This window comes from Meles meles, chromosome 11 (genome assembly GCF_922984935.1).
Source record: "Meles meles chromosome 11, mMelMel3.1 paternal haplotype, whole genome shotgun sequence".
NCBI classification, from domain to species: domain Eukaryota; kingdom Metazoa; phylum Chordata; class Mammalia; order Carnivora; family Mustelidae; genus Meles; species Meles meles.
The window spans coordinates 34,877,022-34,903,234 of NC_060076.1; the positions used below are offsets into that span (position 1 = coordinate 34,877,022).

Consider the following 26,213-nt stretch of genomic DNA (forward strand, 5'->3'; position numbering starts at 1 on the left):
CTTTCCAATAAATAAAAGCAGGGGCGCCTGGGTGGCTCAGTGGATTAAGCCGCTGCCTTCGGCTCAGGTCATGATCTCAGGGTCCTGGGATCGAGCCCCGCATCGGGCTCTCTGCTCCGCAGGGAGTCTGCTTCCTCCTCTCTCTCTGCCTGCCTCTCTGCCTGCTTGTGATCTCTCTGTCAAATAAGTAAATAAAATCTTAAAAAAAAAAAATAAAAGCACTGTATGTTCCTACCATCCTCTTTTTTCTATCTTACTTTAAGAACACAGGATGTAATCCGTGTAACATTCGAAGTATGTGTTAACTGTTTACCAAAGTTGGGGGGGGGGTCAAAACAACACACGGATTGACTCTGCGAGGGGTTGGCGCCCCTCACCCTGGGTTGTTCAAGGGTCAAATGTTCACAGGAGGAAGCAAGATGGAGACCAGCTTCCCGGTCTTTGGGCTGTTTGTGCTGAGCAGCCCAAGAGTGGAAATGCGGGTGCTGAAAGCAGGGGAGGTTGCCCTCAGCACTGTGGGGCCCCGTCACCAGCCTCAGGAGGCCCAGCGGCAGTGTTGGGGAGAAGTGGGTGTCCACGCCTGCCTGAGGAAGCAGCTGCAGCTGTGCGCCCTCAAACCTCACAGCTCCAGGGGCCACCCCCTGACTCCCACACACACAGCCTTTCATAATCCTATAGCTTTCTGTCCACACATTAAACCCCCTTTGAAGGAGAGCTGGAACAGTGTGTTCTCCGTCCTTCACTCGGATTCATCTCTCTCAGGAATGAGCTTCCAGAGCTACCCTCTGCCCTCTGTGTGGCCTGAGGCACAGGCAGAGCGACTGAAGGGGCTGATCACATCCTCTGATTTGGCTCCACTTCTGACGGCAGCCTCAAGTTCACAGCGTCCCTTTGGCAGCCCTGCAGCAGAGCGGCCCATGCTTAGCTACCAATGACGCTTAAGGCCTCCCAGCCCAGATGGGCTGTATCCTCCTCACTATGCACTCCAGGGGCCCTTCACATTTCTCTTTATTAACATTATCCATTAGATGTGCCCCAGGGTGCAGCCTGTAAGATCTGCTGCTCTGACCTCCCCGGGTCCCCTCCTCCCACGGGAACCAGCTGCCATTCACAATCACAGACACACCAAAGAAGAGAGGTCAAGTCCAACACAGCCATCACTTCATGCTTCCGCTGAAGACCAGCACAACTTGAGATGCTGCCTTCTGGCTTCATACCCACGCCAAGGCAAGGCTTCTTTTTCTTCTCATTTTAAAAATAAAAATGGAAATGAACAGAAGTAGTGGCTGTGTGTGGCCAAAATGCTCCATGCGGAAAGCAAGCCTCTAGGTGATTCTCCTCCGCTTGGACTGGCGTTCCGAGGTCTGGGCTGGAGGCAGGGGGATGGACAAAGTGCCCAGTTTGTGATCCTCCTCCCTGCCAGCTGCTAGAGACACCCTTCGTTTAGAGATCTTCAGCCTCATGGCTTTCGCGATCTCCATCATCCTAAGGAACAAACACAGAATAAATGTGGGAAAACGTCCTCAGCAGGTCTGCTCAGGGAGGCCTGACAGGAGGGAGCAGAACATGCTCCTGGTCACGAAGACAGAATCCCCAACGTGGCCCCCAGAGCAAAGCAGAGAAGGATACAAGATCCAGAGTCATCAGAAAGACAATTTCAATTTAATGTCTCGTCATTAGAAAATATCCATATAAGTGATAGAAAACCAGGCTATCCTGACACCATTAACAACTCTGTTTACTTCTGATAACCAGGACTGAGCGTTTGCTAGAATTTTGGTAGAGCTTTTATAGGCTCCAAGTACCTTTTTTCTCTTTTATTTTCAAACTCACTGCCTGTTAGAATGCCTTCTATGGACAGCCCTCAGGAGAATCCCCCCAGGGACTGCTACAAGAGTCCAGACAGAGGTGTTCTCAGAGGCTCTCCTGGGACACCGGCAGCCTTGGACACCAGATGCCCCGAAATCACCGACAGAGGCCAACATACCCCGCAGTTCACGATCCTGGAAGTTTGGTCCCCTACTTAGTCTGAATCCCTCCTGGCAGGGCTGGAAAGGGCCCAAGACCACAACTCTGCCAACTCTCCCAGGACCCTCCAAGTCTGTCCCTGCCACCCAGCAGGGCTGCTGGGTTACAGAAGCTGTGTGACGTCCCTGGCAAATGGCAGCCCCACTGTGCTTCCCACACCTCGCCTGGCAGCCCCTTCCATCTGACTCAGAGAAAGTTCTTTTTGCTAAGCTGAGATTGGGTTCTCTTACAATGCCCAGCCCTGGGCTCCACCCCTTGGGACCATACAAACCTCCTCTCCCCAGTGACAGTAACTCCGAGACTGCTTGTGTATACAGGGACAGAATGCTATGGGAAGCCTCAGGCCTGAAGGCCAACTATTCCCCTTCTTGGCTGTGTGAGCCTGGGAAAGTCACTGACTTCTCTAACTGACGGTTCTCCTGTTGTTTTGTAGGGAAATCACTGAGATCATCACAGACTTAATACTACACCTCACAAGACAAGGCTTACTCCAAAATGTCTGGCTGCTCATCTGTTTACTCACTCGGGCACTGACAACTGTCCCCCGGTCCCAAATCCTGTCCATACTACACATCCCCAGTTCCCTCGATGGCACATCCTGCTTTCCGGTAGTACTAGAAATACATCAAGCCCCCACAGGGAGCTTTGTAATTCTGTGCTGCTCACCTTCTCTCACTGAGCTTCAAGTCTCTCTGTAACACTGTCAGGTCAATCTGGAAGTTGCTTATGTGCAAGGCAAGTATGATGACGTATGCAGTGATCTTTGCCTTCATAGAATCCGAAATCAAGTTCCGCAGGCTGCGAAGGCAGTGGCAGTGAAGGAGAGAGAGTGCATAAGATGATTAATCTGAGAGCAAAATAAAAACATCCAAGCCTGTTTTCATACACACTCCATGTCTTCCCACACTGGGGAGAAGAAAAGAAAGTTGAGCACCATTCGAGGTCCTGTCATGGTGCCCACGCCGTCACACACAGTGGAGCAGTGAGGCAACCCCAGCATGCCCTCCAGGTGGGACGAAGAAAGCCACATGTATACTTTCCCCAGGCAGAGTTAAGAGTCTTGCAATGATAAGGACCCTCAGAGCCTGACCCCACTGCTCAGGTGGGCTGCTGGGAAAACAGTCATCCCAAATCCAGGTGCTGATGTTTCCAAGCACGCTCAGAGCAGGAAACACATTCTGAGCCAAGGGCAGGAAAGAAGGCCAGATATGCTGCTCTGGGTCCCTTCCCCAAACTCATCACGCTGGCCTGTGCTTTTCTGCTACACTGCCTTCCCATGGAACACCGGTTCTGTGGGGTATGAGGAAGGGTTCCTTGAAAGAAGTCTCCATGGCAGGACTTCCTAGAGCTGCTAATGGGAACTTCCCCACGGGGCACAGAGCATGTAGTATGTAGGGTTTCCTCAACTACCTGGACCCCAGGCCCCTGCAAATGGCCATGAGTGCTCTCCTCAGCAGTGTCTGCGGACATGGAAGCCAATCTATGCTCTAGTGCCCCTGCCCAACCCTTCCCGCCTGCTTTCTCCTCTACAGGCAGAAGCCCCGGAAGTTAAGCCCCGAAGTCAAGCCCTGACCTGCCATTGTTGTAGGTCAAGCAGGTGAAGTGCTTCAGCAGTTTGCTGTTGATGATGTGGGGGACTCCAGGTCCCAGGGCACCTGCAACACAAAGATGAGTTTGCGTGTTTTGTTTCCAAACCCTCATACCACACCTCCTCCGTGAGCTGGGACAAGAGGCCAACAGCTGCACCACCACAAGGAACAAAACCGTGTGGGAAGAGAAGCAGGGGCCTGTGAACCAGGACAGCCACCTGCCAATGCAAACGTGCTCGGGGTGCTTCAGCCTGCAGGCCACCTGCACCCAAGAGACATCTGTGACGGGGCAGTGGTGAGGAGGAGGAACAGACTCCGATGAGGCCTGAAGTCACAGAATTCGTAAGATGCAACACAGACTGTGGCAAAAGCCCAAGGAGAGGGAAAGAAGGGCGACTGGAACGTGCAAATGAGCAACAACCAAGTACCGACAACATACAGACTGTTGGGAGCTCCAGCGCCGTAACGAGACGGCACCAGCATGGGCCTGAAACCACAGGTGGGTTTCCAACTCTGGGGAGATAGGAGTGTGGGACACCCCCCCACACCTGCCGTGGCCCTCACTGTAGGTGACACGGGTCACCAGGGGAACTCTCTTCTCTCTCCGTCGGAAATTAGCTGACACAACACAGCCCTGCCACCGGCCTTCATGTGAGCAAAGCCAATTTTTCTCCCCACAGGATTGACATCTGTCCAACCGTCTTTTAAAATTTTCATTTGACTGGATACTATACTTTGCCCAATGTAGAAGAAAGAGTAGTCAATGTTAGCTCTGAACAATCGTACAACCCAGCCTGTCCCCACTTTCAGATGAGGAAAGAGCCGGGCCAATTGTCTCGGCATGCTGGCGGCGCCCACAGGAACCCGTTACACAGAAATAGAGATCTGCACAAGCACAGGCATTTTCTTCTCTCATCAGAGCCGGTCTAAGAGACAAGTAACAGGCTGGAAATAACTAGAATAAAATGTCTACTTACTTTTCCGCTTAATCACCTTCTGTGCTCGAAATTTGATGAGCGTGTCCAGAAACCATATGCATCGGGCCTGGCGGTCTCGGCTCTCCTCATCTGATGACAAAGACTTCAATGCTTCTATGACAAAGGAGCAGTGGCTAAAACAAGGGCGGGGTTGGGGGGGGCAAGGGAGGAATGCATTTAAGACCAGCTGTCAGGAGCCACTGCCGCTCTCACAATGAAAACATCGGGCATCTGCCACAGCTGATACACAACAGTCGAGGAAGGGCCATCCTGTTAATGCTCTCTGTAACATGGCGAGCACAGGACTAGGGCACTAAAGGGTTGTGACACGGCGAGCACAGGGCTAGGGCACTAAAGGGCTAGACAATAAATATTCCAGCCTCTGTGGGCCCTGTGGTCTCTGCTGCATCTACTCAGAGCTGCCCCTGTAGTGCAAGAGCAGCCATTAATCACACACAAATGAATGGCCACGGCTGTGTTCCAATAAAACTTTATTCGTAGGCAGCAGAACAGATTCGGCACAGTCTAACAACACAGTCTGCCAGACAGTACGTCCCAGCCTGATGTTGCGCTCAGGGGCCCAGGCTTTTGAGTTAGACTGCCCGGGTTTGAATCCCCTCTCTGCCATTTAGTGGCTTAGGCAAGTCTCTGTATTCTATACATCTCTGTACACCATCTCCGCCTAAAACTTTAGGATAAAGATGGTAGCCTCCTCCTATGATTTTTTGGTGCATTGAATGAGACAATGCAAGGAGAGCATTTGGAACAGTACTTGGCACATGTAAGAGCTCCTTCAGTGTTAGCTGTTATTTTTATGTACTGTTCCACAACCAGGAGGATCCTGGATTCAGAGAGGTGAGAAGGTTCTTCAAGGTCATCTTACAGCAGTCTCATTTCACAGATAAGAAAACTGAGGCTCTGAGAGGGAAGACCACGCAGTACCTCTGGCAGAGCTCAGGGACTCTGTTCTCCAAACTCTCAGCCCAGAGCCCATTCCTGCACCTGCTGTGCAGCTACACGAAGTTACACGAAGACAACCAAGGACCAGGAATAAGCTTTTCTGCACATGTATCTTTGGAACGAAAACCAAAAAAAGCACTCTCGAAACTAGGGAACCAACCCAGGGTTGACAATTTTTCATTTTCTCAAGACGAAATCTTTAAAAGAAAAAAAAAAGTAAGAAAATTCCGCTGTCATTGTAAAAGAAAAGCTGCTCGAAGGGCCAAAGGAGACAGGGGAGATAATCTGAGTATTTTAAAATACACACTATTTAAATTAGCTTAACTTTTTAAAAAGATTTATTTATTTCTTTTAGAGTGCGAGCACGCGCCCAAGCAGGGGGAGGGGCAGAGGGAGAGAGAAGGAAAGAAGCAGACTCCCTGGTAAGTGCAGGGTTGGAAGCGGGGGCTTGATCTCATAACCCTGAGATCATGACCCGAGGTGAAATCAAGAGTCAGACTCTTAGCCAACTGAGCCATCAGGGTGCCCCCATAAATTTGACTTTATGTAGAAAGTGTATAAAGTGACTTGTGTATAACGTAACTTTATGTATGAAGTGTCCACTGGCACCTAGTCACAGGTTGGCACCTGGGCCCTGCCGGGGACAATCACTGTCAGCGTAACACTGGGGACACCAGGCCAGCTCCGGCTCCAAGCCCCACACCGCAAGGCCTCACCACCCTCTGCTCAGTCAAAGGCGCCATGCACTCAGAGGCCACTTCTCTGCCCCCTGAATGCCACCCACAGCCTTGGGACAGAGGCCCGAAATATTTTCAAGAAAACACTGGCTCATTCATGTTCAAATGTTGAAAAGACATACACCCCTACCAACGGACATCCCTAAAGGTCCGCTTCATGTCTGACTACTGTAGTATTCTGACATCACTGCCTCAGACACTCCATCTACCCCAGGGCGGGGGAGGGGGGTACCTGTTCTCTTCAATCATCTTCAGTATATCCTCTGAGGAGACGTTCCTGAAAGCTTCGGAGGGGCTCTGGAGAGCTTCATACTCCGCAGTGGACAGAACTAGTGACAGGTCAAGAACATAATCTGACCAAAATAGAAACATCCAACGAGCTCACTCACCTCAGAGTGGCCCCATGTTAGAGATGGGAAAGCTGAGGCCCAGATCGGGGAAGACCACACAGTACTGGGGCTGAGCACAGGGAATCGGTTCTCCAGATTCCTAGCCCAGAGCCCGTTCCCTGCTGGGGCTTTTCTGCCTCCTCAACTGATTACAAAGCCACTGCAGTTATGTTCCCTCTGACTAGACCAACCAGTAGGAAAATTCTATGCTCTACCTTTTACAAATCAGTCTGCCCTAGACTTAGGGCTCACGTGAAAGTCTTATTTTGACTACTCACAGAGAGTGGCCCCCACAGGGCTGAGCTTGAGGGTATCTGGCACCTTGCTGAGGAATGGGCTGGACTCCCAGGGGCTGCGGGCCGGTCCCACAGCTAGTGAGGAAGCCTAGCTGACTTCCAGCAATGGTGCCAGGGCGAGTACTTCTGTGAGCGTAATGGGACCAGCAACGTCCTCAGAGAGCCTGTCTGCCCACTCATGTGTGCGCCTCTCAACTTGTGAAATAAAGCAGCATTTCTACTGCAACAAGGATACGGTCTTCAAACTTATACACGTCTTCAGGCTTGGCGGCATCAGCGTGGCAGGGAGGAAGGTAGAGGGAGTCATTCTGCAGGTCGTCATGGATGGCATCATTGACCAGAGCTTTTCAATAAAGGAAGAGATGGTGCTGGTATCATGCTGTTTGGGTTTAGGCTCCCCAGTACTCTGTAACTTGTGTACTCAAGATTAATTGGCCCAGAAACTCCTAATCGGGGTGCTTCCGCCGATGCGGCCTGACCAGGCTGATGTCCACTCATAATACAAACCTAACCAGGCCCTGGAGAAGGCACACGCAGCACGGCTCCCCTCAAGCAGCCTGCACAGTAGCTGGGAGGGACAGTTGAGCTAATAAATATTTACAATATAAGAGAAGCTAAAAGTGAGGAAGAGGGCCATTCATGGCTTAATGTCCAGAAAACTCCACAAATTTTGAGTGAAAATGAAAAGTCAGAATATAAAACTGTGAACGACCCTACAAGAAAAACCACGTAAGGATTAAGTAAGCAGGGGTACCCGGGTGGCTCAGTCAGTTAAGCATCTGACTTCAGTTTGGGTCATGATCCCAGGGTTCCAGGGTTGAACCCCGTATTGGGCTCCCTGCTCGGCAGGAAGCCTGCTTCTCTCTGCCTGCTCCTTTCCCTGCTTGTGCTGTCCCCCTCTCTCTAATAAATAAATGAAATTGCTTAAAAAAAGAAAGAAAAAAAGAAAGAATTGTAGGGGCACCTGGGTGGCTCAGTTGTTGAGCGCCTGCCTTCAGCTCTGGTCACGGCCCCAGGGTCCTGAGATTGAGCCCCGTATCGGGCTCCCTGCTCGGCAGGAAGCCTGCTTTGCCCTCTCCCACTCCTCCTGCTTATGTTCCCTCTCTCACTGTTGTCTCTCTCTGTCAAATAAATAAATAAAATTTAAAAAAAAAAAGAATCAAGCAAGCATATTAACATGGACAGAGAGGAATACAGGAACATTCTAATAGTTCATCTGGTAAAATGATGGAAAATGAGTGAATTTTTTTTTAAGTTTTTTTTTTTTTTAAGATTTTATTTGTTTATTTGACAGAGAGAGAGATCACAAGTAGACAGAGAGGAAGGCAGAGAGAGGCAGAAGCAGGCTCCCCGGTGAGCAGAGAGCCCAATGTGGGGCTCCATCCCAGGACCCTCGGATCATGACCTGAGCCGAAGGCGGAGGCTTAACCCACTGAACTAGCCAGGTGTCCCAAGGTTTTTTCTTTTTTTAAAAGATTTTATTTATTTATTTGACAGAGAGAGACAACAGTGAGAGAGGGAACAGAAGTAGGGGGAGTGGGAGAGGGTGAAGCAGGCTTCCACCGAGCAGGGAGACCGATGCGGGGCTCAATCCCAGGACTCTGGGATCATGACCCAAGTTGATGGCAGACACCCAAGGACTGAGCCACCCAGGTGCCCCTGTTTTTTTAAATTTTATTTTATTTATTTGGGAGACAGGGCAGAGGTAGGGGGAAGGGCCGAGGGAGAGGGAGAAGCAGACTCCTCACTGAGCAGGGACCAATGTGGGGCGTGATCCCAGGATCCCAGGGTCATGACCTGGGCCTAAATCACGAGTCTGATGCTCAACCAACTGAGCCACCCAGGTGCCCCTTTTTCTTTTCTTTTTAAATGTCCTTTGACAGCTGAGAGTCAACTGAACAAAAAAATTCAGAAGTTTATTTATACTTTCAAATAAATGGAGACACATACTTCTATGTTCTGGATAAGAAAATATAATATTGTAAAGAAGATGTTGATTCTCTCCATTTTATTCTCAATGGGATTTTGAGGCAATTCGACAAAGTAATTCTTAAGATCGCCTGGGGAAAAAAAGGAGCCAACCAGGCACCCCTAAAATCCCGTTTTATTTTTTTAAAAGATTTTATTTATTTATTTGACAGAGAGAGAGATCACAAGTAGGCAGAGGCAGTCAGAGAGAGAGGGGGAAGCAGGCCCCCCACTGAGCTATTCTAACCAGTTTGTCAAAAATAAGGAGGAGAAGGGGCGCCTGGGTGGCTCAGTGGGTTGAGCCCCTGCCTTCGGCTCAGGTCCTGATCTCAGGGTCCTGGCATCAAGTCCCGCATCGGGTTCTCTGCTTGGCAGGGAGCCTGCTTCCTCCTCTCTCTCTCTCTGCCTGCCTCTCTGCCTTGTTGTGATTTCTCTCTGTCAAAAAATAAATAAAATCTTAAAAAAAAAAAAAAAAAGAGGGATGGAGGAATTTGCCCCATCAGAAAACAAGCTGGAAGATGAGGCTACTGAACTCCAAAGAGCCTGGTGCTGCCCCAGGAACAGAAAGAACAACTGAACAGAACAGACAGAATGTGCTGAAGTGAGGATGATTTTTTAACTCATCTACAAAAAAAAGGATGGAGCTGGGGACAGCTGGCTAATCCTTTGGAAAATATAAAATTAGGTCTGTACCATATGCCAAAAAAAATCTTCATTAAGATTTAAATGTTAAAAGTAAAATTGTGAAAATACTGAAAGAAAACATAGGGAAATATTTATATAATCGCACAGTTTAAAAAGATTCTCTAAAAACTACTAAAATTCCATTTTATTTTATTATTTATTTTTAGGTAGGCTCCTTGCCCAGCATGGAGCCTAACACAGGGCTTAAACTCATAACCCTGAGATCAAGACCCATCCACTTAACCAAATGAGCCACCCAGGCACCCCTAAAATCCTGTTTTATTTTATTTAATTATTTATTTATTTTTTATTTAATTATTTTTTTAAAAGATTTTTTTTTTTTTTTTTAAGATTTTATTTATTTATTTGTCAGAGAGAGAGAAAGATCACAAGTAGGCAGAGAGGCAGGCAGAGGCAGAGGGAGAAGCAGGCTCCCCGCCAAGCAAGGAACCCGATACGGGACTCGATCCCAGGACGCTAGGATCATGACCTGAGCCGAAGGCAGCCGCCCAACCAACTGAGCCACCCAGGCGTCCCAAGATTTTATTTTTTTGACACAGAGAGAGATCACAAGTAGGCAGAGGCAGTCAGAGAGAGAGGGGGAAGCAGGCTCCCCACTGAGCAGAGAGCCCGATGCAGGGCTCGATCCCAGGACCCTGAGATCATGACCTGAGCCGAAGGCAGAGGCCTAACCACTGAGCCACCCAGGTGCCCCTAAAATCCCATTTTAATAGAAAAATTGCTCTTATATAAACTTTCTCTTATGTTCTTATAATGCATCTGAGCAATAAATACATTTTTAAATAATATAATTAATGCTCAAGCTGCTCATGAATTTAGGAACAGAAAAAGATCCACTGATCCCATAGTGATGCATTGTCTCAGTTCATTCTCACATCAGTTTTCTTGCCCCAAACCTCCCTGTGACCACCTCGAGACCGAGGCCTTCTCCCTCTGCACCTCACCAACTGGAACCCTGGCGCCCAAGACACAGCGCACGCACACCCGTCCCTGCACTGGTCTCCTCTACCTGACTGCGACCTCCCTGCAGGCAGCCGTGTCTTACTATATCCAGAGTCTGTTCCCCAAGGAGGCGTACAGGGAGAAGCAGGAAGGAATCCAGCCCTGATGCCCATTATTTCCATCTGTGGGGCAGGTAAAAGATCTCAAGAGAAGAGGAAGCGGCCTCTGTGAGCAAACTCTTATCCCGAGTCCCAGCTGCTTACCAGTCACACCCTTTGCATCAATAATATTCTCCGCGGCTTTAGCAACTGCAGAGTTGAGAGATTCACTGCCAACTTTGTTCATTCTTCTGGAGTTCAAAGCCCGCTTCTGTTTGGTGGTTCCAAAGGCTTCGATGCAAGAATCCATCTGTGCAGCGACAAATCTGGTTTGTCTGGGGACAGGCTGGGCACTACAACTCCCAGCTGTGTGACTGTGGGGAAATTCTCCACCTTTCTGAGCCAGGACTCCTTCACCTGTGAACTGGGGGGACTCAAACCTTTCTATCGCAAAGGCTTGTATTAACAGATCCGAGTACTCGCTTTGTAAACTGTCACGGGCTATTTATAAATCAATGGTGTCCATTTGCACTGCGAAAGCCTGGACTAGACTGAGGATTGGTAAATTCCGCGCACAGCCTACCGTCTTCCAGCCCTACACTCACAGCAGATGTTGCTTATCACTCATTCTCTCCCACTGAGCCTGAGGACAGTTGCACATTGTTCTCAACACAGCACTCCAGGCAGTGCTGAAGCCTCAACTGACTTACCATCTGGGGTGAGATTACCCACGCTGAAAATCCTGAAGTTTACTTTGTTTTAATGTGAGAGCTTCCAGGCTACAACCAGTATTTTCTGCAACTTGCATTAAATCCAAAATCAAGTGTTACACTACAGCTATGCCAGCCCAGCGACCCAGTTCCAAACACTGGCACGGAGCTGTGTCTAGCTGCCCCAGACGGAAGGACAGCGCTCCGTGAGGTCGAGAGGTCTCTGCAGGTAGACCGTCCGGGGAACCATAGACCCAGTGAGCTGGGAGCAGCCCTCTGCTCAGCCAGCTCATTCTGCATGGAGAAATGCGGTCCTAGAAGGAACGTGCTTCATCTCCCATGTCTCAGTTCTGTCACACTTACCTTTTCTCTAAAACTTTTGGTCTGACTCTCTTGTGTCAATTCACTCTCAACTGATTCATCTGTCAAAACACAAAACAAGCAAATACAGAGAGGGGGATAAAAAGCAAGCTGTAAGACCCACAGATTATAACAGTGATTAATATTTATTTCAGGGTTAATCTAAGAAATTTCTTTACGGATTTCTTTACTGCAGGACTTCCCAGAGTTTAACATGATGGATTCTGTGGACATTTAGTCTGTGCCTTTAGTATACAGTTAGAGGATATGGAGGATAAATTAAGGAGTCAAATGAAAGGTCATCTAATCCAACCTCTTCGTTTTACAAATAAGGAAAAAGCCTCCCAATGAAATGATGTGTCCCAGGTCAGTACACCAGGCAGTGGCCTAGACGGGATTAGAAATCAAGTCCTCGGCTCTTTCCAGTAACTAGTTTTGCCTTCCTTACAAAAGACCTAAAGGCAGACATAAAGGAGAGATATGTGTTACTTACGTGAAGCTCTCTCTGATCTCCCATAAACTACTCGTATAGGGGCAGGACACAGTAGTGGACAGGAGCATAAGCTCTAGAGTGACCTTGTCTGAATTGCACTCCCAGTTCATATATATGAGATATATATATATATAAAATATAATTATAACTTAACATAATGTAATTATAATATACATTATATTAATATTGGTAATGTATAATTACCAGTTGTATAATTATATTAGTACTACTAATATATAATTATACTGTTATATATTAAGATATTATAATTATGACATAAGTTATATTATACTGTATTATAAAATACATATGTATCAGCAGTATGTCCCCTTCAAACTCTGTACCAGTTTTGTCATCAATAAAACCACCAGAGGTGGGGCTCCTGGGTGGCTCAGTGGGTTAAAGCCTCTGCTTTCAGCTCAGGTCATGATCCTAGAGTCCTGGGATCGAGCCCTGCATCGGGCTCTCTGCTCAGCAGGGAGCCTGCTTCCCTTCCTCTCTTTCTGCCTGCCTCTCTGCCTACTCATGATCTCTGTCAAATAAATAAATAAAATTAAAAAAAAAAAACAAACCACCAGAGGGTTATTACATGAAGTAAATGATGACATGCATTGAAAGTGCTTAGAACAGTGCCTAGCACATAGTAAGGAATCAATAAATGTTGCATGTGTGTACGTATGTGTATATATTTATGCTGGCTAAAATAAACCATTACTTACAATATTTTTACACGTAAAAACAAAAATTTGTTTGATCAACAGATTAATGAGTAATTTCCTTTGCCTCCTTAGAAGTCAGAAAAGGATTTGGAGAATAATTCAAATGTAGTTGTATTCAAAAAGCAAGGAATTCTTAACCTATAGACTCTGGACCCCTAGGAAAGTCACAGATGGGTTTCAGGACTCAAGAGCCCTTTACAATCATATGCAAAATCTCATATATATTGTTGAATATTATATAAGTTTCCAGGAAGTAGGTCCAGGTCCTTCAGATTCTTAAAAGGACTGGCACCATTGCGCTGAGGGAATAAAGCTGAATTACTACCTCGGAAGGTATTAGGCAGATCTACCATGACCATTAACAATCCTTCCTCATGGGGCGCCTGGGTGGCTCAGTGGTTGAGCCTCTGCCTTCGGCTCGGGTCATGATCTCAGGGTCCTGGGATCGAGCCCCGCATCGGGCTCTCTGCTCAGCAGGGGGCCTGCTTCCTTCCCCTCTCTCTGCCTGCCTCTCTGCCTACTTGTGATCTCTGTCAAATAAATAAATCTTTAAAAAAAAAAAAAAAAACAATCCTTCCTCATCTACATCCCCCGCCCCACTGTGGTTCTCAATATTTAAGATTTAGGGAACAGGAGTCCCTTGGGTCTGACCCTCTGACCTATCATTCTGGAAGATTCCACTCTACCCGAGCATTCTAAGATGCCAAAGCAGAGAAGCAGTACAAGCTCTCCCACTGGATTAGGGAAAAAATGGATTCTCTCCTAAACAGAAAGTGTAGAGACTTCTCATCAACATGAAAATTATTGTCCAACTTGTAAGTAACTTTCATCACCTGCTAGAGACCCTAAAACCTCTATTCCAACCAGAACAGCAAAGAGTTAAGAAAGGCCTTTGAATGAAAAAAATATCAGACATGCCCTCCAATACTCTGCTCTGATCACTGTTCAAGTAGCTTTTTAAAAAAATTAACATATAATGTATTATTAGCCCCAGGAGTACAGCTCTGTGAATCGTCAGGCTTACCTGTTCAAGCAGCTTTAACTAAAACTTTTTTTTTTTTGGATTCACTGAAATATGTATTGAGCAGCTAGGGAGATACAAAAGTGACTAAAACATCATTGAAGAGGTAAGCAGATGCACACATCATAGAAAGCCAAGTGTAAGGGGTCACTGCATCACAGCAGTCAAGAGAAAAGTGCTTTGGAGATCAAGAATGAGACTGCTTCCAGAAGACTATTTTCTGATCTCAAATCTGTAAATGCTATATAGACAGGACCTCTGACTGTTTTGCGACATCTCCAACCCCTAACTTGTGCCTGACGCATAGTAAGCCAGGAAGGCGCCCTTTAAAAAATAACTACAAAATATATTTTACAAATCAAAAACTAACTCATCTAACAAACCTAAAACATGCAGTGTTTTTGTGAGCCTTCATGACTGGGCCCTACCTGAAAACAGTGGCTGCATGTTGAACAACTCAGCATCATACACCTCCATCTGGCCAGAAGTCTTGTTCAGAATTCCCACAAAATGCCTGAATAAAGTAGGAATAATATCAATGACAATCAGTTATTCAAACATATTGTTTATACAACTTCCTTTTTCCTATTTAAAAGTTCTCACTGGTCCTTCTGCCTCAATCAATACACTTGAGGAACACACCATTTGCTGCTGAGGAACAGTAATCCCCTACAGCAGCAATTCTTAGCATGAGAGGGAAAGGAGAGAATGAATGAGGGAGCTCACGAGGTGGTTCTGGAAGGAAAAAGAGGGGAAAAAAAAAAGCTCCCAGGTGATTCTGGTAGTTAATTACACTTGGGCTCACTGCCGTAGTGGGAAACCCTTTGGGGTTTCTAGATATAAGAATCTAGATTACACTAGCATTTATTGCACACATAAATTTTACGGAGGCAAAGACAAGTAAAACTTTGGGAATTATGGGCAGACCAGTCTGAACTAGAGAATCTTTGGAAAGGCATGATGTGGTGTTAAAACAGTTTTAGGTATACACAAATTAATCTGACCTCTACCAGGGTGGTTCCATGGGTGCTTTGAAAGGGCCTGTTTTGTGGTTCACTGCTGGGTACTATCAGAGGGACACTGTCTGCATTACACCAGTGCCTGACAGTCACAAGCTGCTCGGGTGGACAATCATCACTGCACCGATGGGGAGCCTGGGGCTTAGGGAAGGCAGAGTTGCCCAAAGCAGGTGATCAGTGGCAGAGCTGTATAGAAACCCTGGAGCCTTTGACACTACCAGATCCTTTTCTTGTTAGTTCCAGCCGAAACTTCTGGCAAGCTTTGGCCTATTACTTAGGCCGCCTTTTGGGAACCAAACAGTTATAAAGAATATTGCAAAGTAATGAAGGTGATCAAAAGGTACTTTCAGTTACAAAATAAATAAGGGGATGTAATTAACAATACTGTATTTAACAATATTATATTATATATTTATTATCTATAAATGAACAATATTATATATGTGAAAGTTTAGAATATTATATATGTGAAAGTTGCTAAGACAATAAATCTAAAAGTTCTCATCATAAGAAAAAATAGTCTGTGTGGTAATGGATAATTGCTTATTGTGATGACCATTTTGCAACATATATGAGTAACTAATGGTTATGTTGTACACCTGAGACTAATGTCATGCTATATTATATCTCAATTAAAATGTTTATTATTTAGAATTTTTTTAAGTAATCTCTGCTCCCGGGGCGCCTGGGTGGCTCAGTGGGTTAAAGCCTCTGCCTTCGGCTCGGGTCGTGATCCCAGGGTACTGGGATAGAGCCCTGCATCGGGCTCTATGCTCAGTGGGGAGCCTGTATCCTCGTCTCTCTCTCTCTGCCTGCCTCTCTGCCTACTTGTGATCTCTATCAAATACAAAAATAAAATCTTAAAAAAAAGTAATCTCTGCTCCCAATGTGGGACTCAAACTCACAGCCCTGAGATCAAGAGGTGCATGCTTCATGACTGAGCCAGCCAGGCACCCCTAAAAAATTATCTTTTTTTTTTTAAAGATTTTATTTATTTGACAGAGAGATTACAAGTAGGCAGAGGGGCAAGCAGAGAGGGGGGTAGGAAGCAGGCTCCCTGCTGAGCAGAGAGCCCGATGTGGGGCTCGATCCCAGGACCCTGAGATCATGACCTGAGCTGAAGGCAGAGGCCCAACCCACTGAGCCACCCAGGTGCCCCCTAAAAAATTATCTTAAAGAAAACTACAAATAATTGAGGTTTTAGGAAATCCTACAAATGTAACTCATTTTTTCTTTTCAGGCATGTCCGCATGCTGGTGTGAGGGCCCCTGATGTTGGGAACACGGGGACATGGTAAACCTCTCCAGATTTCCCACTGCACCTAAAATAAAGACCAAAACCAGCAGTGCCAGGCTCACCAACACTCTGCTCCCCTTCTTCCATCCCTTCCCCTACCTGCACAGAGTGTTGCACTTGAGAGCTCCAGTCCCAAAATTGTTTCCTACGTAGGACAGTCTGTCTGTTTCAGCAGCCTAAATGAAAAGGGGAAAAGCACCACTAGAACCAATGTTGAAACATATTATGCATCTTGTCCCCTCTTCCCACATTTGCAAAAGCTTTAGAATCCAAACCGAAGTGGATTAGAACTAGAGAGCCTCTGGGAGATGATCCAGCCCCACTACCCAAGTGAATCTGGGGCATCTCTGGGAGAAAGGCAAGAGGACTTTTGAAAGGGAAGCCCCAGATAATGCTGGCTTCCAGCTGGTCTGAACAGTTCTTGGGGGAGCTGCACCTCAGGCCTTAGGAGAGAGGTCCTCAGCTCCCAGCACTTAGAGGTATGCAATGAAACGGTTCTGTCAGCTACATCCTGGACCCAAAGTCCAAGCCCTTCCTGAACTTCTTTGCTCATCTCTCCCATGACTGCTCCCATCCTCGATGGCTGCACTACGCCAACTGGAGATTCACACCTCAATCACAGCCAAGCTTTCCTGCTTCCCTGTGTTTATCCTTGCTACTCTCTTCACTTGGACTGCAAAACCTCAGCTGTCAAACCATCCTCCATCCTTCAGAGCTCAGCTCTGCCGCGCCCTCCCCCAGGAAGGCCTTCTGGAAAGCGGAGACTTCTCCGAGCTCACTCTCCCTCCCTCAGCTCTTGGCTTGTCTGCTTGTATGAGTTACTGAGCTCAAAACCAGTTCTCACCTCTCTAAAGCAGCCATTCTGAACCCAGCAAATCCCCTTGGGGGGCATCTGGGAACGTGTGACATTCTAGGTGTCACAAAGAAGAGGTGCTGAACATCCTGTGAGGCACCAGTCTGGCCCACAACAGAGAATTATCTCGGTCAGGAGGTCAATAGTACTGAGGCTGAGAAACCCTGCTCTAGAGTAGGAGCTCCCCTGGAGTGCCGCCAGGTGTGATTCAGCGGTTCCCCCTGCACCTTACAGCACCGGGCCACAGTGGGGGCTCAATTAAAGCTTGCTGAACGAACAAATTAAGGAAAGGCCACCACTTCACCAAAAGTACGTAACTGAATGGAACCTGTCCCATAGCCCAATCCGCTGGGGACTCACAGGAGTTCTTCAGAGGCTCATTTGCTATCCCTCCATCTCTCCTCTCCCTCCCTCCTGCATCCACCCACACCCAGGGGCCTCTGGGCCAAGACCAGCCCAGGGGAGACAGCTGGCTACTGCAGCACTTACCAGAATGCGCTGACTCTTCTTTCTGGGGTTTGTGGAGTCACTGCTCTTGTACAAAGTAAAACGCATGTTGCCTGGATTCTGCAACTTCCCATTGGAGAACTGGACTGTAAGATTGCAGTCCAAGAATGAGATGAGAGTAGAAGGACCCACGGTATATGGTGGGGAGGAGCTGGACTGTTTACTGGGAGGGAGTGACTGAAGGAATGGGAATGGTAAGGAAGTCCAGGTCCTGACCTAAAGGGGGGCTGAAGGAGGTCCTGGTTCAGCTGGGAAGGCGAGATGGGGAGGTGAGGCCAGTGCTGCCAAAGGGCTGCGACGGAAGGAAATAACTAGGGGAATGGAGCTAAGGCCTAGCCCAGACCTAGAGACAGGGAAATCTCTGCCTGGTGGAGAAGGAAGCTGGGCAGGTGTGAGGGAGTGACGGGAGGACTGGTACAGCCCAGGGGAAGAGGGTGCCTGGGATATCCTCATCCAGCTGGGAGGTGGTGGCAGAAAGCTGGTGGGATGACAAAGGAGCCCTGGCCAAGTCCCGAGGAGTGGAGGAGACTGGAGGGGATCTTGGCCCAGCTGGGAAAGGGGCCCGACAGGGGCAGGAGGCCTGTAGAGGCGCCCAGACTGAAAGGCAGGGAGTTCTGGGGAACTCTGCTCCGGCTCCACAGTCTTTACCCAGTACTGCTCTCTGGCTCTCGTCGGGCTCCCCACAGTACAACCACCTCGCACTCGGCAACACCTCAGCCGCCATCTCGCCACTCCCGACTCCGAGAGTTTGGATAGAGCCTAGCCGGGGCCCGTCAGCCTTCCACGCGCTGTGGCAGAACAGCGAGGCGGAAGAGGCGTGGCCTCACCAGCCCCGCCCCGCGCGTGCGGAGTCGGTGTGGCCCCGCCCCACCCGACACCGCCCTTTTTACCTCTTACCCCGAGCAGGGAGGCGTGCCATCTCCGCCCACTCTTCGCCCCGCCCCTCCGCAGGGAGAGGCGGTGGGGCCCCGAGTTCTCTCCTCTCCCGCCTCTCTGATACACCGCAGCTCGCCAGCTCGCCTGCGCAGAAAGGGTTGTGTGGCACCAGGACGGTTAGGAGAGCAGAAGGCCAAAGCAGGACCTTAGAACGTGGACTCAAAGGAGGATATTTTTGAAGGACAAGAACTCAGGTCGTTTCATCTCTGCTACCCACATCGCCTTCTTTCAGGACTCAACAAATGTCGTCACCAGTTGTCCCAATAGTTTTTACAGCAGATAGAACCTGTTCCAAAACACAGGATGCGTCTAGTTGTCATCGCTCCTCAGTTTCCTTCAACCCAGAACAATTCCTTACTGACTATAAGTTTTAAATTTCAAAGATTGTAGGCCCGTTGTTTTGTAGAATGTTCCTCAGTCTGGATTTGTCTAATGTTTTCAAGTGACTAATTTCAGGTTATGCGTCTTTGGCAGGACTATCACAGATATGATGCTCATTGTATCCTATTAGGTGGCCCACAATTTCGATTTGTCCCATTATTGGGTATAGTAACTCTGACCACTTAACACCACTTACAGTTTCCTCAGCTGTAAAGTTACTCTTTTCCCTTTGTACTGGCCCTTATTTTGTGGGCAGATACTTCAAAACTAGATAAATATCCTGTTCATCACACTACCAACTTTTATAACCGTCTAGACTTGTAGATTCCCATTTTATTCAATAGATTAGAATCTGCTATTATCATTTATTTTCAAGTTCAAGTTTTATCAGATTGAGCCAGTGGGAACCCCATTAAGTTGGCTTCTGGGTACTTTTAACATGTCCACATCATTTTTTCAAACATGTCCTTACTTTCTGGCACAAGATATTTCCACTGGTCTTGGAGTTTCTCTGCCCCAATCCTTGAATCACCCATTTCTCCAAGGAGTTCTGGTTTCTTTTTGTAGGTAGTGTTTTTGTGTGTGTGTGTGTGTGTGTGTGTGTGTTTTTTAAAAGATTTTATTTATTTATTTGACAGAGAGAGAGATCATAAGTAGGCAGAGCAGCAGACAAAGAGGAGGAAGCAGGCTCCCTGCTGAGCAGAGAGCCTGATGCAGGGCTCGATCCCAGCACCCCGAAATCATGACCTGAGCCGAAGACAGAGGCTTAACCCACTGAGCCACCCAGGTGGCCCAGGGAATGGTATTTAAAAAAACCAACATCTGTGGGAAAACTCCTTTCTCCACCTTTTGTCTATTCAGGACCTCAAGGGATTGGATGATCCTCACCTACATTGCTGAGAGCAGTCTACTTTATTGAGTCCACTAACTAAATTAAATGCTAATTAGAATACCATCATAAACACACACAGAAATAATGTTTAATCTGGCACCTAGAAGCCAGTCAAGTTGACACATGAAACTGACCATCACAGATGCTCCCCTCCTTACTCTGCTCAGACTCTGACAACCCTCACCAGGCTGTCCCCCTGCCCAGATGCCCTTCTCACTCTCTTGGGCTCAGACAGTTTGTACCAGGCCACACTTTCCACATGGATAACCTGCTCGTCTTGCTTGGGCTCCACCATCCCTGCTCTCGATCACTGCAGACTCCCCTATTTCTCTGAGTGGAAAGCTTCTTTGCTTGACACACTTAATGGCTTTTGGATTGAGTTGTCCCAGAAAAGGAAAAAGAGGGAGGTGGGAAAGCTTAATTGCCTAATTATTTACCTGTCTCCCCTACTGGAGACAGACTTACTTGAAGTTAACAATTAACAAGTTTGGAGTTAAGCAATAAACTGATTTATGGTTTTTTAAAAAAGATTTATTTATTTATTTGAGAGAGAAAGAGAGAGCACACAAGGGAGAGGGGCAGGGAGAGGGAGAGAGAATCTCAAGTAAAATCTGTACTGAGCACAGAGCCAGACATGGGGCTCCATCCCATGAGCCTGAGATCAGGACACTGAGATCACAACCTGAGCCAAAACCAAGAATCAGATACCCAACAAACTGTGCCACCCAGGCACCCTGATTTATGGTTTTCTTTATTTCTGCATCTCCAGCTCCTGGAGCAGTGCCTGGTACATAAGTAGATCCTCAATAAATGTTGAATGAATGAGTGACAGGGCAAGGAATGAATCTGAATCATCACTAATTATAGGAACCTTGGGACTGGAGCTCCAGGATGCTTGCTTACTAATGGTGCTTAAAATTAACCGGCATTGGGTTTACACAGAGTAGATTCTCTGTAAATGTTGATTGGTGGAATGAAAACATTAACAGTTAAGTCAAAGTTAAAGGGTGACATATAAGGAATCCACTGTAGTTGAGAGGTGTCCTGACCCCTCCTGATATAGGAACATATGTATAGCCCTGCTACTCAAAGTGTGGCTCCTGGGCCAGCAGCAGCAATGTTATCTGGGAACTCATGAGCAGTGCAGAATCTCCAGCCCTACCAGATCTTCTGAGTCAGAATCTGCACTTAACAAGATTTCTGGGTGATTAGTGTGCACTGTTGTAAAAGACTATTTCCCTCTAAGGCATATCTTTACCAGTCAGATGAAGTCTGTGAAAGTCCTCAGAATTGGCTGCTTTTATGGCTAGGTGGAAGAATGAAGAAAGCACCCATGGACTGAGAGCAAAGACTCCTAGAATTACAGTTAAGAACTCAAAGTGACAGCAACTCTATTTGGGGAAGCAAAGTGTTAATGGCAGGGTGACTGGGAAGGAGACTATAGTATGGCCCTATGTTGTTTAATTATTTAGAAATGATTCAAAACACGTGTACACCATATATGTATAAGTGCATGTGTATATAACTGAGATGAGGCAGGGCAGAGGGAGCCCTACTCTGGCAGTGACCAAAATGTGAAAAACTATAAAAGCCCCTTCTAGGGGCGCCTGGGTGGCTCAGTGGGTTAAAGCCTCTGCCTTCAGCTCAGGTCATGATCCCAGGGTCCTGGGATCGAGCCCCGCATCGGGCTCTCTGCTCCGCAGGGAGCCTGCTTCCTCCTCTCTCTCTGCCTGCCTCTCTGCCTAGTTGTGATTTCTCTCTGTCAAATAAATAAAATATTTTTTAAAAAAAAGCCCCTTCTAAATTAGAATCAGGGATAATCACAGATGACATTTACCATAAAATGTTTGTTTATAAGCTTAGTCTGGAAATTCAGAGACTTCTGGAGTTCTCTCTTAGCTTCATTTTTCAGGAGGGGGAACCAATGTTTAGAGAGTAAGTAAATGAATGAGGCCCGGGGCTGGGTGCGGTGGTGGTGAGAGGCAGTCTTTTCCTTGGGTGATATCTCCACCTGCTGGCCGTTCAGGATATGGCTACAGAGGACCTGAAAACGCTTGTCGCCGACTTACTGTGTTCTCTCCAGGTGCTGAGCTTTTTAAGCATAAGTGTCTTGCTTTTTTTGGAGGTTTTCCTTTGGATGGAGTCCTAGGATTTACATTAATAGATACTAGAGCATGGGCGTTAAAAAAAAATCCTTTAAGACTGTTCTTGTGAGGGGTGCCTGGGTGGCTCAGTGGGTTAAAGCCTGTGCCTTCGGCTCAGGTCATGATCCCAGGGTCCTGGGATCGAGCCCCACATCGGGCTCTCTGCTCAGCAGGGAGCCTGCTTCCTCCTCTCTCTCCCTGCCTGCCTCTCTGACTAGTTGCAATCTCTATCAAATAAATAAATAAATAAATAAATAAATAAATAAATAAATAAATAAAAAAAAAGACTGTTCTTGTGATGATGAGCAGTGGGTGTCATGTGAAGGTATTGAATCACTACATCGTACACCTGAAACTAATATAACACTGTATGTTAACAATACTGGAATTTAAAGAAAAACCTTAAAAAAAAAAGAAAGAAATGAAAACAAATTAAGAACATCAGAAATAGTAAATGTTTTAGTAAATGTAAAATATTGCCTTCTTCATTTTGTTCTTTAAGCTATAAATAATTAAGACAAAAATTAAAAAAAAATCCTTAATATACACTGTTAAATTTTCCTCCAATCATTTTTTTAGATCTTTTAAAATCTTCATCAAGGCACTTTGGGAGATGATAATGAAAATACACCATTCTTGCCCTTAGGACTTAATTACCTAGGAGGAACACAAAAATGGAAAGAAAAGTACACTCAAGGGTGGGTGCTATTAAAAGTCTTTGGAACTTCTCTTTTTAGTTCTATCAGTTTTATTGCCTTTCTTATGAAGCTTTGTTCCTAGTATCATATTCATTCTTGTTATCTCTTTCTGATGAATTAAACCCCCCCCCCTTTTTTTAAAGATTTTATTTATTTGACAGAGAGACACAGTGAGAGAGGGAACACAAGCAGGGGAAGTGGGAGAGGAAGAAGCAGGTTTCTTGCTGAGCAGGGAGCCGGATGCAGGGCTTGATCCCAGGACCCTGGGATCATGACCTGAGCCAAAGGCAGATGCTTAACAACTGAGCCACCCAGGCGCCCCAAATTAACCCTTTTATCATTTGAATTGTCCTGCTTTATCTCTTATATCTTGTCCTAGAATCCACTTTAGCTGCCATTAATATAACCACTCTAGCTTTAATATATTTAAAATCATTTCTATAATCACTCAAAAAATCATTAATATAATCACTATAAATATATATTTATAAATATATTCATAATATAAATCACATTTAAATTATATTTAAATATCATTAATATAATTTAAAATCATTAATATGATCACCCCCAAAAGATTTAAAATCTTTCTAAAAAAAGATTTTATTTATTTGAGAGAGAGAGAGAGCATGAGCTGGGGGAAGGGCAAAGAGAGGGAGAAACAGACTCCCCACTGAGTGGGGAGACCCATGTGGGGATTCACCCCAGGGCCCTGATATCATGACCTGAGCTGAAGTCAGACACTTAACAGACTGAGCCATCCAGGCGCTGCCATCATAAACATTTCTCTTTTTTTCTTTTTTTTTTAAAGATTTTATTTATTTATTTGACAGACAGAGATCACAGGTAGGCAGAGAGGCAGCCAGAGAGAGAGGAAGGGAAGCAGGCTCCCTGCTGAGCAGAGAGCCTGATGCGGGGCTAGATCCCAGGATCCTGGGATCATGACCTGAGCCGAAGGCAGAGGCTTTAACTCACTGAGCCACCCAGGCGCCCCCATCATAAACATTTCTAAGTGCACAGTTCAGTGGTATTAAACAGTCATTACGGTGTGCAACCATCACCACCATCCATCTCCATAGCTCTTTTCATCTTGAAAAACTGAAACTCTATACCCATTAAACAGTAATTCTCCAATTGACCTTCCTCCCAAATCCTGGCAAACACCATTCTACCTTTTCATTTCTATGATTTTGACCATTCTAATTACCCCATATAAGTGGAATCAATCATACAATATTTATCTTTTTTTTCAAAGATTTTTATTTATTTATTTGACAGAGAGAGAGAGAGATCACAAGTAGGCAGAGAGGCAGGCAGAAAGAGAGAGAGGGAAGCAGGCTCCCTGCTGAGCAGAGAGCCCGATGTGGGGCTCGATCCCAGGACCCTGAGACCATGACCTGAGCCGAAAGCAGAGGCTCAACCCACTGAGCCACCCAGGCGCCCCCAGTATTTGTCTTCTTGTAATTGTTTAATTTCGCTTAGCATAATGTTCTCCAGGTTCATCCATGTTGTAGCACAAGTCAGAATTTCCTTCCTTTTCAAAGCCGAATAATATTCTATTGCATGTGTATACCACATTTTGCTTATCTATTCATCCACTGGGTTCCTCTCATGATTTAGCTATTATGAATACTGCTGCTATGAACATGGGTGTACAAATATCTCTGTAAGACAGTTTTCAGTTCTTTGGGGTATATATCCAGAAGCAGAATTGCTGGAACATACGGTAATTCTATTTTTAATTTTCCAAGAACTGCACTACTGTTTTCCATACTGGCTGCAGCAATTTACCTCCTTACCAGTAGGGTGCAAGGGTTCCAGTTTCTCCACATCCTCACATATTATTTTTTATTTTTTGGACAGCAGCCAACGGGTATGGGTATGAGGTGTTATCTCATAGCGTTGTTTTGCATTTCTCTAATAAGCAGAGATGTTGAGCATCTTTTCATGTGCTTATTGGCCATTTGTGTATCTTCTTTGGAGAAATGTCTATTGAAGTCTTTTGCCCACTTTTGAATTGTGTTTTTTGTTTTAGGGTTGTTGAGTTTTACTTCTCTGTATTCCAGACATTAGTCCTTTATCAGATATTACTTGCAAAATATTTTCTCCCTTGGGGCACCTGGGTGGCTCAGTGGGTTAAGCCGCTGCCTTCGGCTCAGGTCATGATCTCAGGGTTCTGGGATCGAGTCCCGCGTCAGGCTCTCTGCTCAGCAGGGAGCCTGCTTCCCTCTCTCTCTCTCTCTCTCTCTGCCTGCCTCTTCATCTACTTGTGATCTCTCTGTCAAATAAATAAATAAATAAAATCTTAAAAAAAAAATTAAAAAAAAATATTTTCTCCCATTCTGTGGGTTGCCTGCATATTCTGTTGATAGAGTGTTCAGTGCACCACATTTTAAAATTTTTCATTAATATCAATTGTCTATATTTTTGTTTTGTGGTCTGGGCCCCCGGAGTTATATCCAAAATATTGTTGCCGAAATCCAATGTCATGAAGCTTTTGTCCTATTCCTATGTTTTTCTATTGGTAGTTTTAGGTCTTATATTTAAGTCTTAGATCAATTTTGAGTTAATTTTTTTAAAGACTTTATTTATTTATTGGACAGAGAGAAAGAGCACAAGCAGAGGCAGCGGCAGGCAGGAGAGGGAGAAGTAGGCTCCCCGCAGGAACCCCAAAGTGGGTCTCAATCCCAGAACCCTGGGATCATGACCTGAACAGATAGAGCCACAAAGGCATCGCACTAGTTATAGGTCTACTCAGACTTTTCTATTTCTTTTTCTTTTTTAAAAGATTTTACTTATTGGGCGCCTGGGTGGCTCAGTGGGTTGGTTGGGCCTCTGCCTTCGGCTTGGGTCATGATTTCAGGGTCCTGGGATCGAGTCCTGCATCAGGCTCTCTGCTCAGCGGGGAGCCTGCTTGCCCCCTCTCTCTCTGCCTGCCTTGCTGTCTACTTGTGATCTCTCTCTCTCTGTCAAATAAATAAATAAAATCTTTAAAAAAAAATATATATATATATAAAAGATAATAATTTTACTTATTTATCTGCCACAGAGAGAGGGAGATCACAAGTAAGCAGAAAGGCAGGCAGAGAGGGGGAAACAGGCTCCCCGCTGAGCAGGAAGCCCAATGAAGGGCTCAATCCCAGGACCCTGGGATCATGACCGGAGCTGAAGGCAGAGGCTTAACCCTCTGAGCCACCCAGGTGCCCCTGGACTTTTCTATTTCGTTGTGATTTAGTCTTGGCAGGTTTTGTATTTCTAGGAATTTGTCCATTTCATCTAGGTTATCTCTCTCTGGTGCTCTCGCTCTATCTCGGATAAAAAAATCTTTAAAAATAATAATAAAATCTACTGAGACTTAACTTGTAGCCTAACAAACGTTCTATCCCGGAAAATGTCCCAGGTGCACTTGAGAAGAATGTGTGTGTGTGTGTGTTTGTTGGGTAGAGTGTTCTGGACGTGTCTATTAGACGTGGTTGGTAAATTGTGTTAAGTCTT

At 46.2% G+C, this 26,213-nt stretch overlaps 1 protein-coding gene across 4 annotated transcripts in view; it reads right to left on the minus strand.

The window, feature by feature from the left end:
* Positions 1-209: 209 nt before the first annotated feature.
* Positions 210-26,213, minus strand: part of POLR1E (RNA polymerase I subunit E) — a 29,013-nt gene continuing 3,009 nt past the window's right edge. The window contains exons 2-14 of one of the 4 annotated variants that reach the window (XM_046023970.1): positions 18,565-18,889; positions 18,316-18,455; positions 17,650-17,753; positions 16,407-16,483; positions 14,421-14,506; positions 11,763-11,821; positions 10,855-10,999; positions 7,212-7,319; positions 6,524-6,620; positions 4,595-4,728; positions 3,602-3,683; positions 2,695-2,826; positions 212-1,485 (exon numbers count right to left, since the gene is read on the minus strand). In XM_046023970.1, coding sequence (XP_045879926.1) covers positions 1,326-1,485; positions 2,695-2,826; positions 3,602-3,683; positions 4,595-4,728; positions 6,524-6,620; positions 7,212-7,319; positions 10,855-10,999; positions 11,763-11,821; positions 14,421-14,506; positions 16,407-16,483; positions 17,650-17,753; positions 18,316-18,391 — 1,260 coding nt within the window. In that variant the 5' untranslated portion in view covers positions 18,392-18,455; positions 18,565-18,889 and the 3' untranslated portion in view covers positions 212-1,325. Of the gene's footprint in view, positions 1,486-2,694; positions 2,827-3,601; positions 3,684-4,594; positions 4,729-6,523; positions 6,621-7,211; positions 7,320-10,854; positions 11,000-11,762; positions 11,822-14,420; positions 14,507-16,406; positions 16,484-17,649; positions 17,754-18,315; positions 18,456-18,557; positions 18,890-26,213 lie in introns of all 4 variants that reach the window. The other 3 variants (XM_046023968.1, XM_046023969.1, XM_046023971.1) reach the window with 3 other exon arrangements.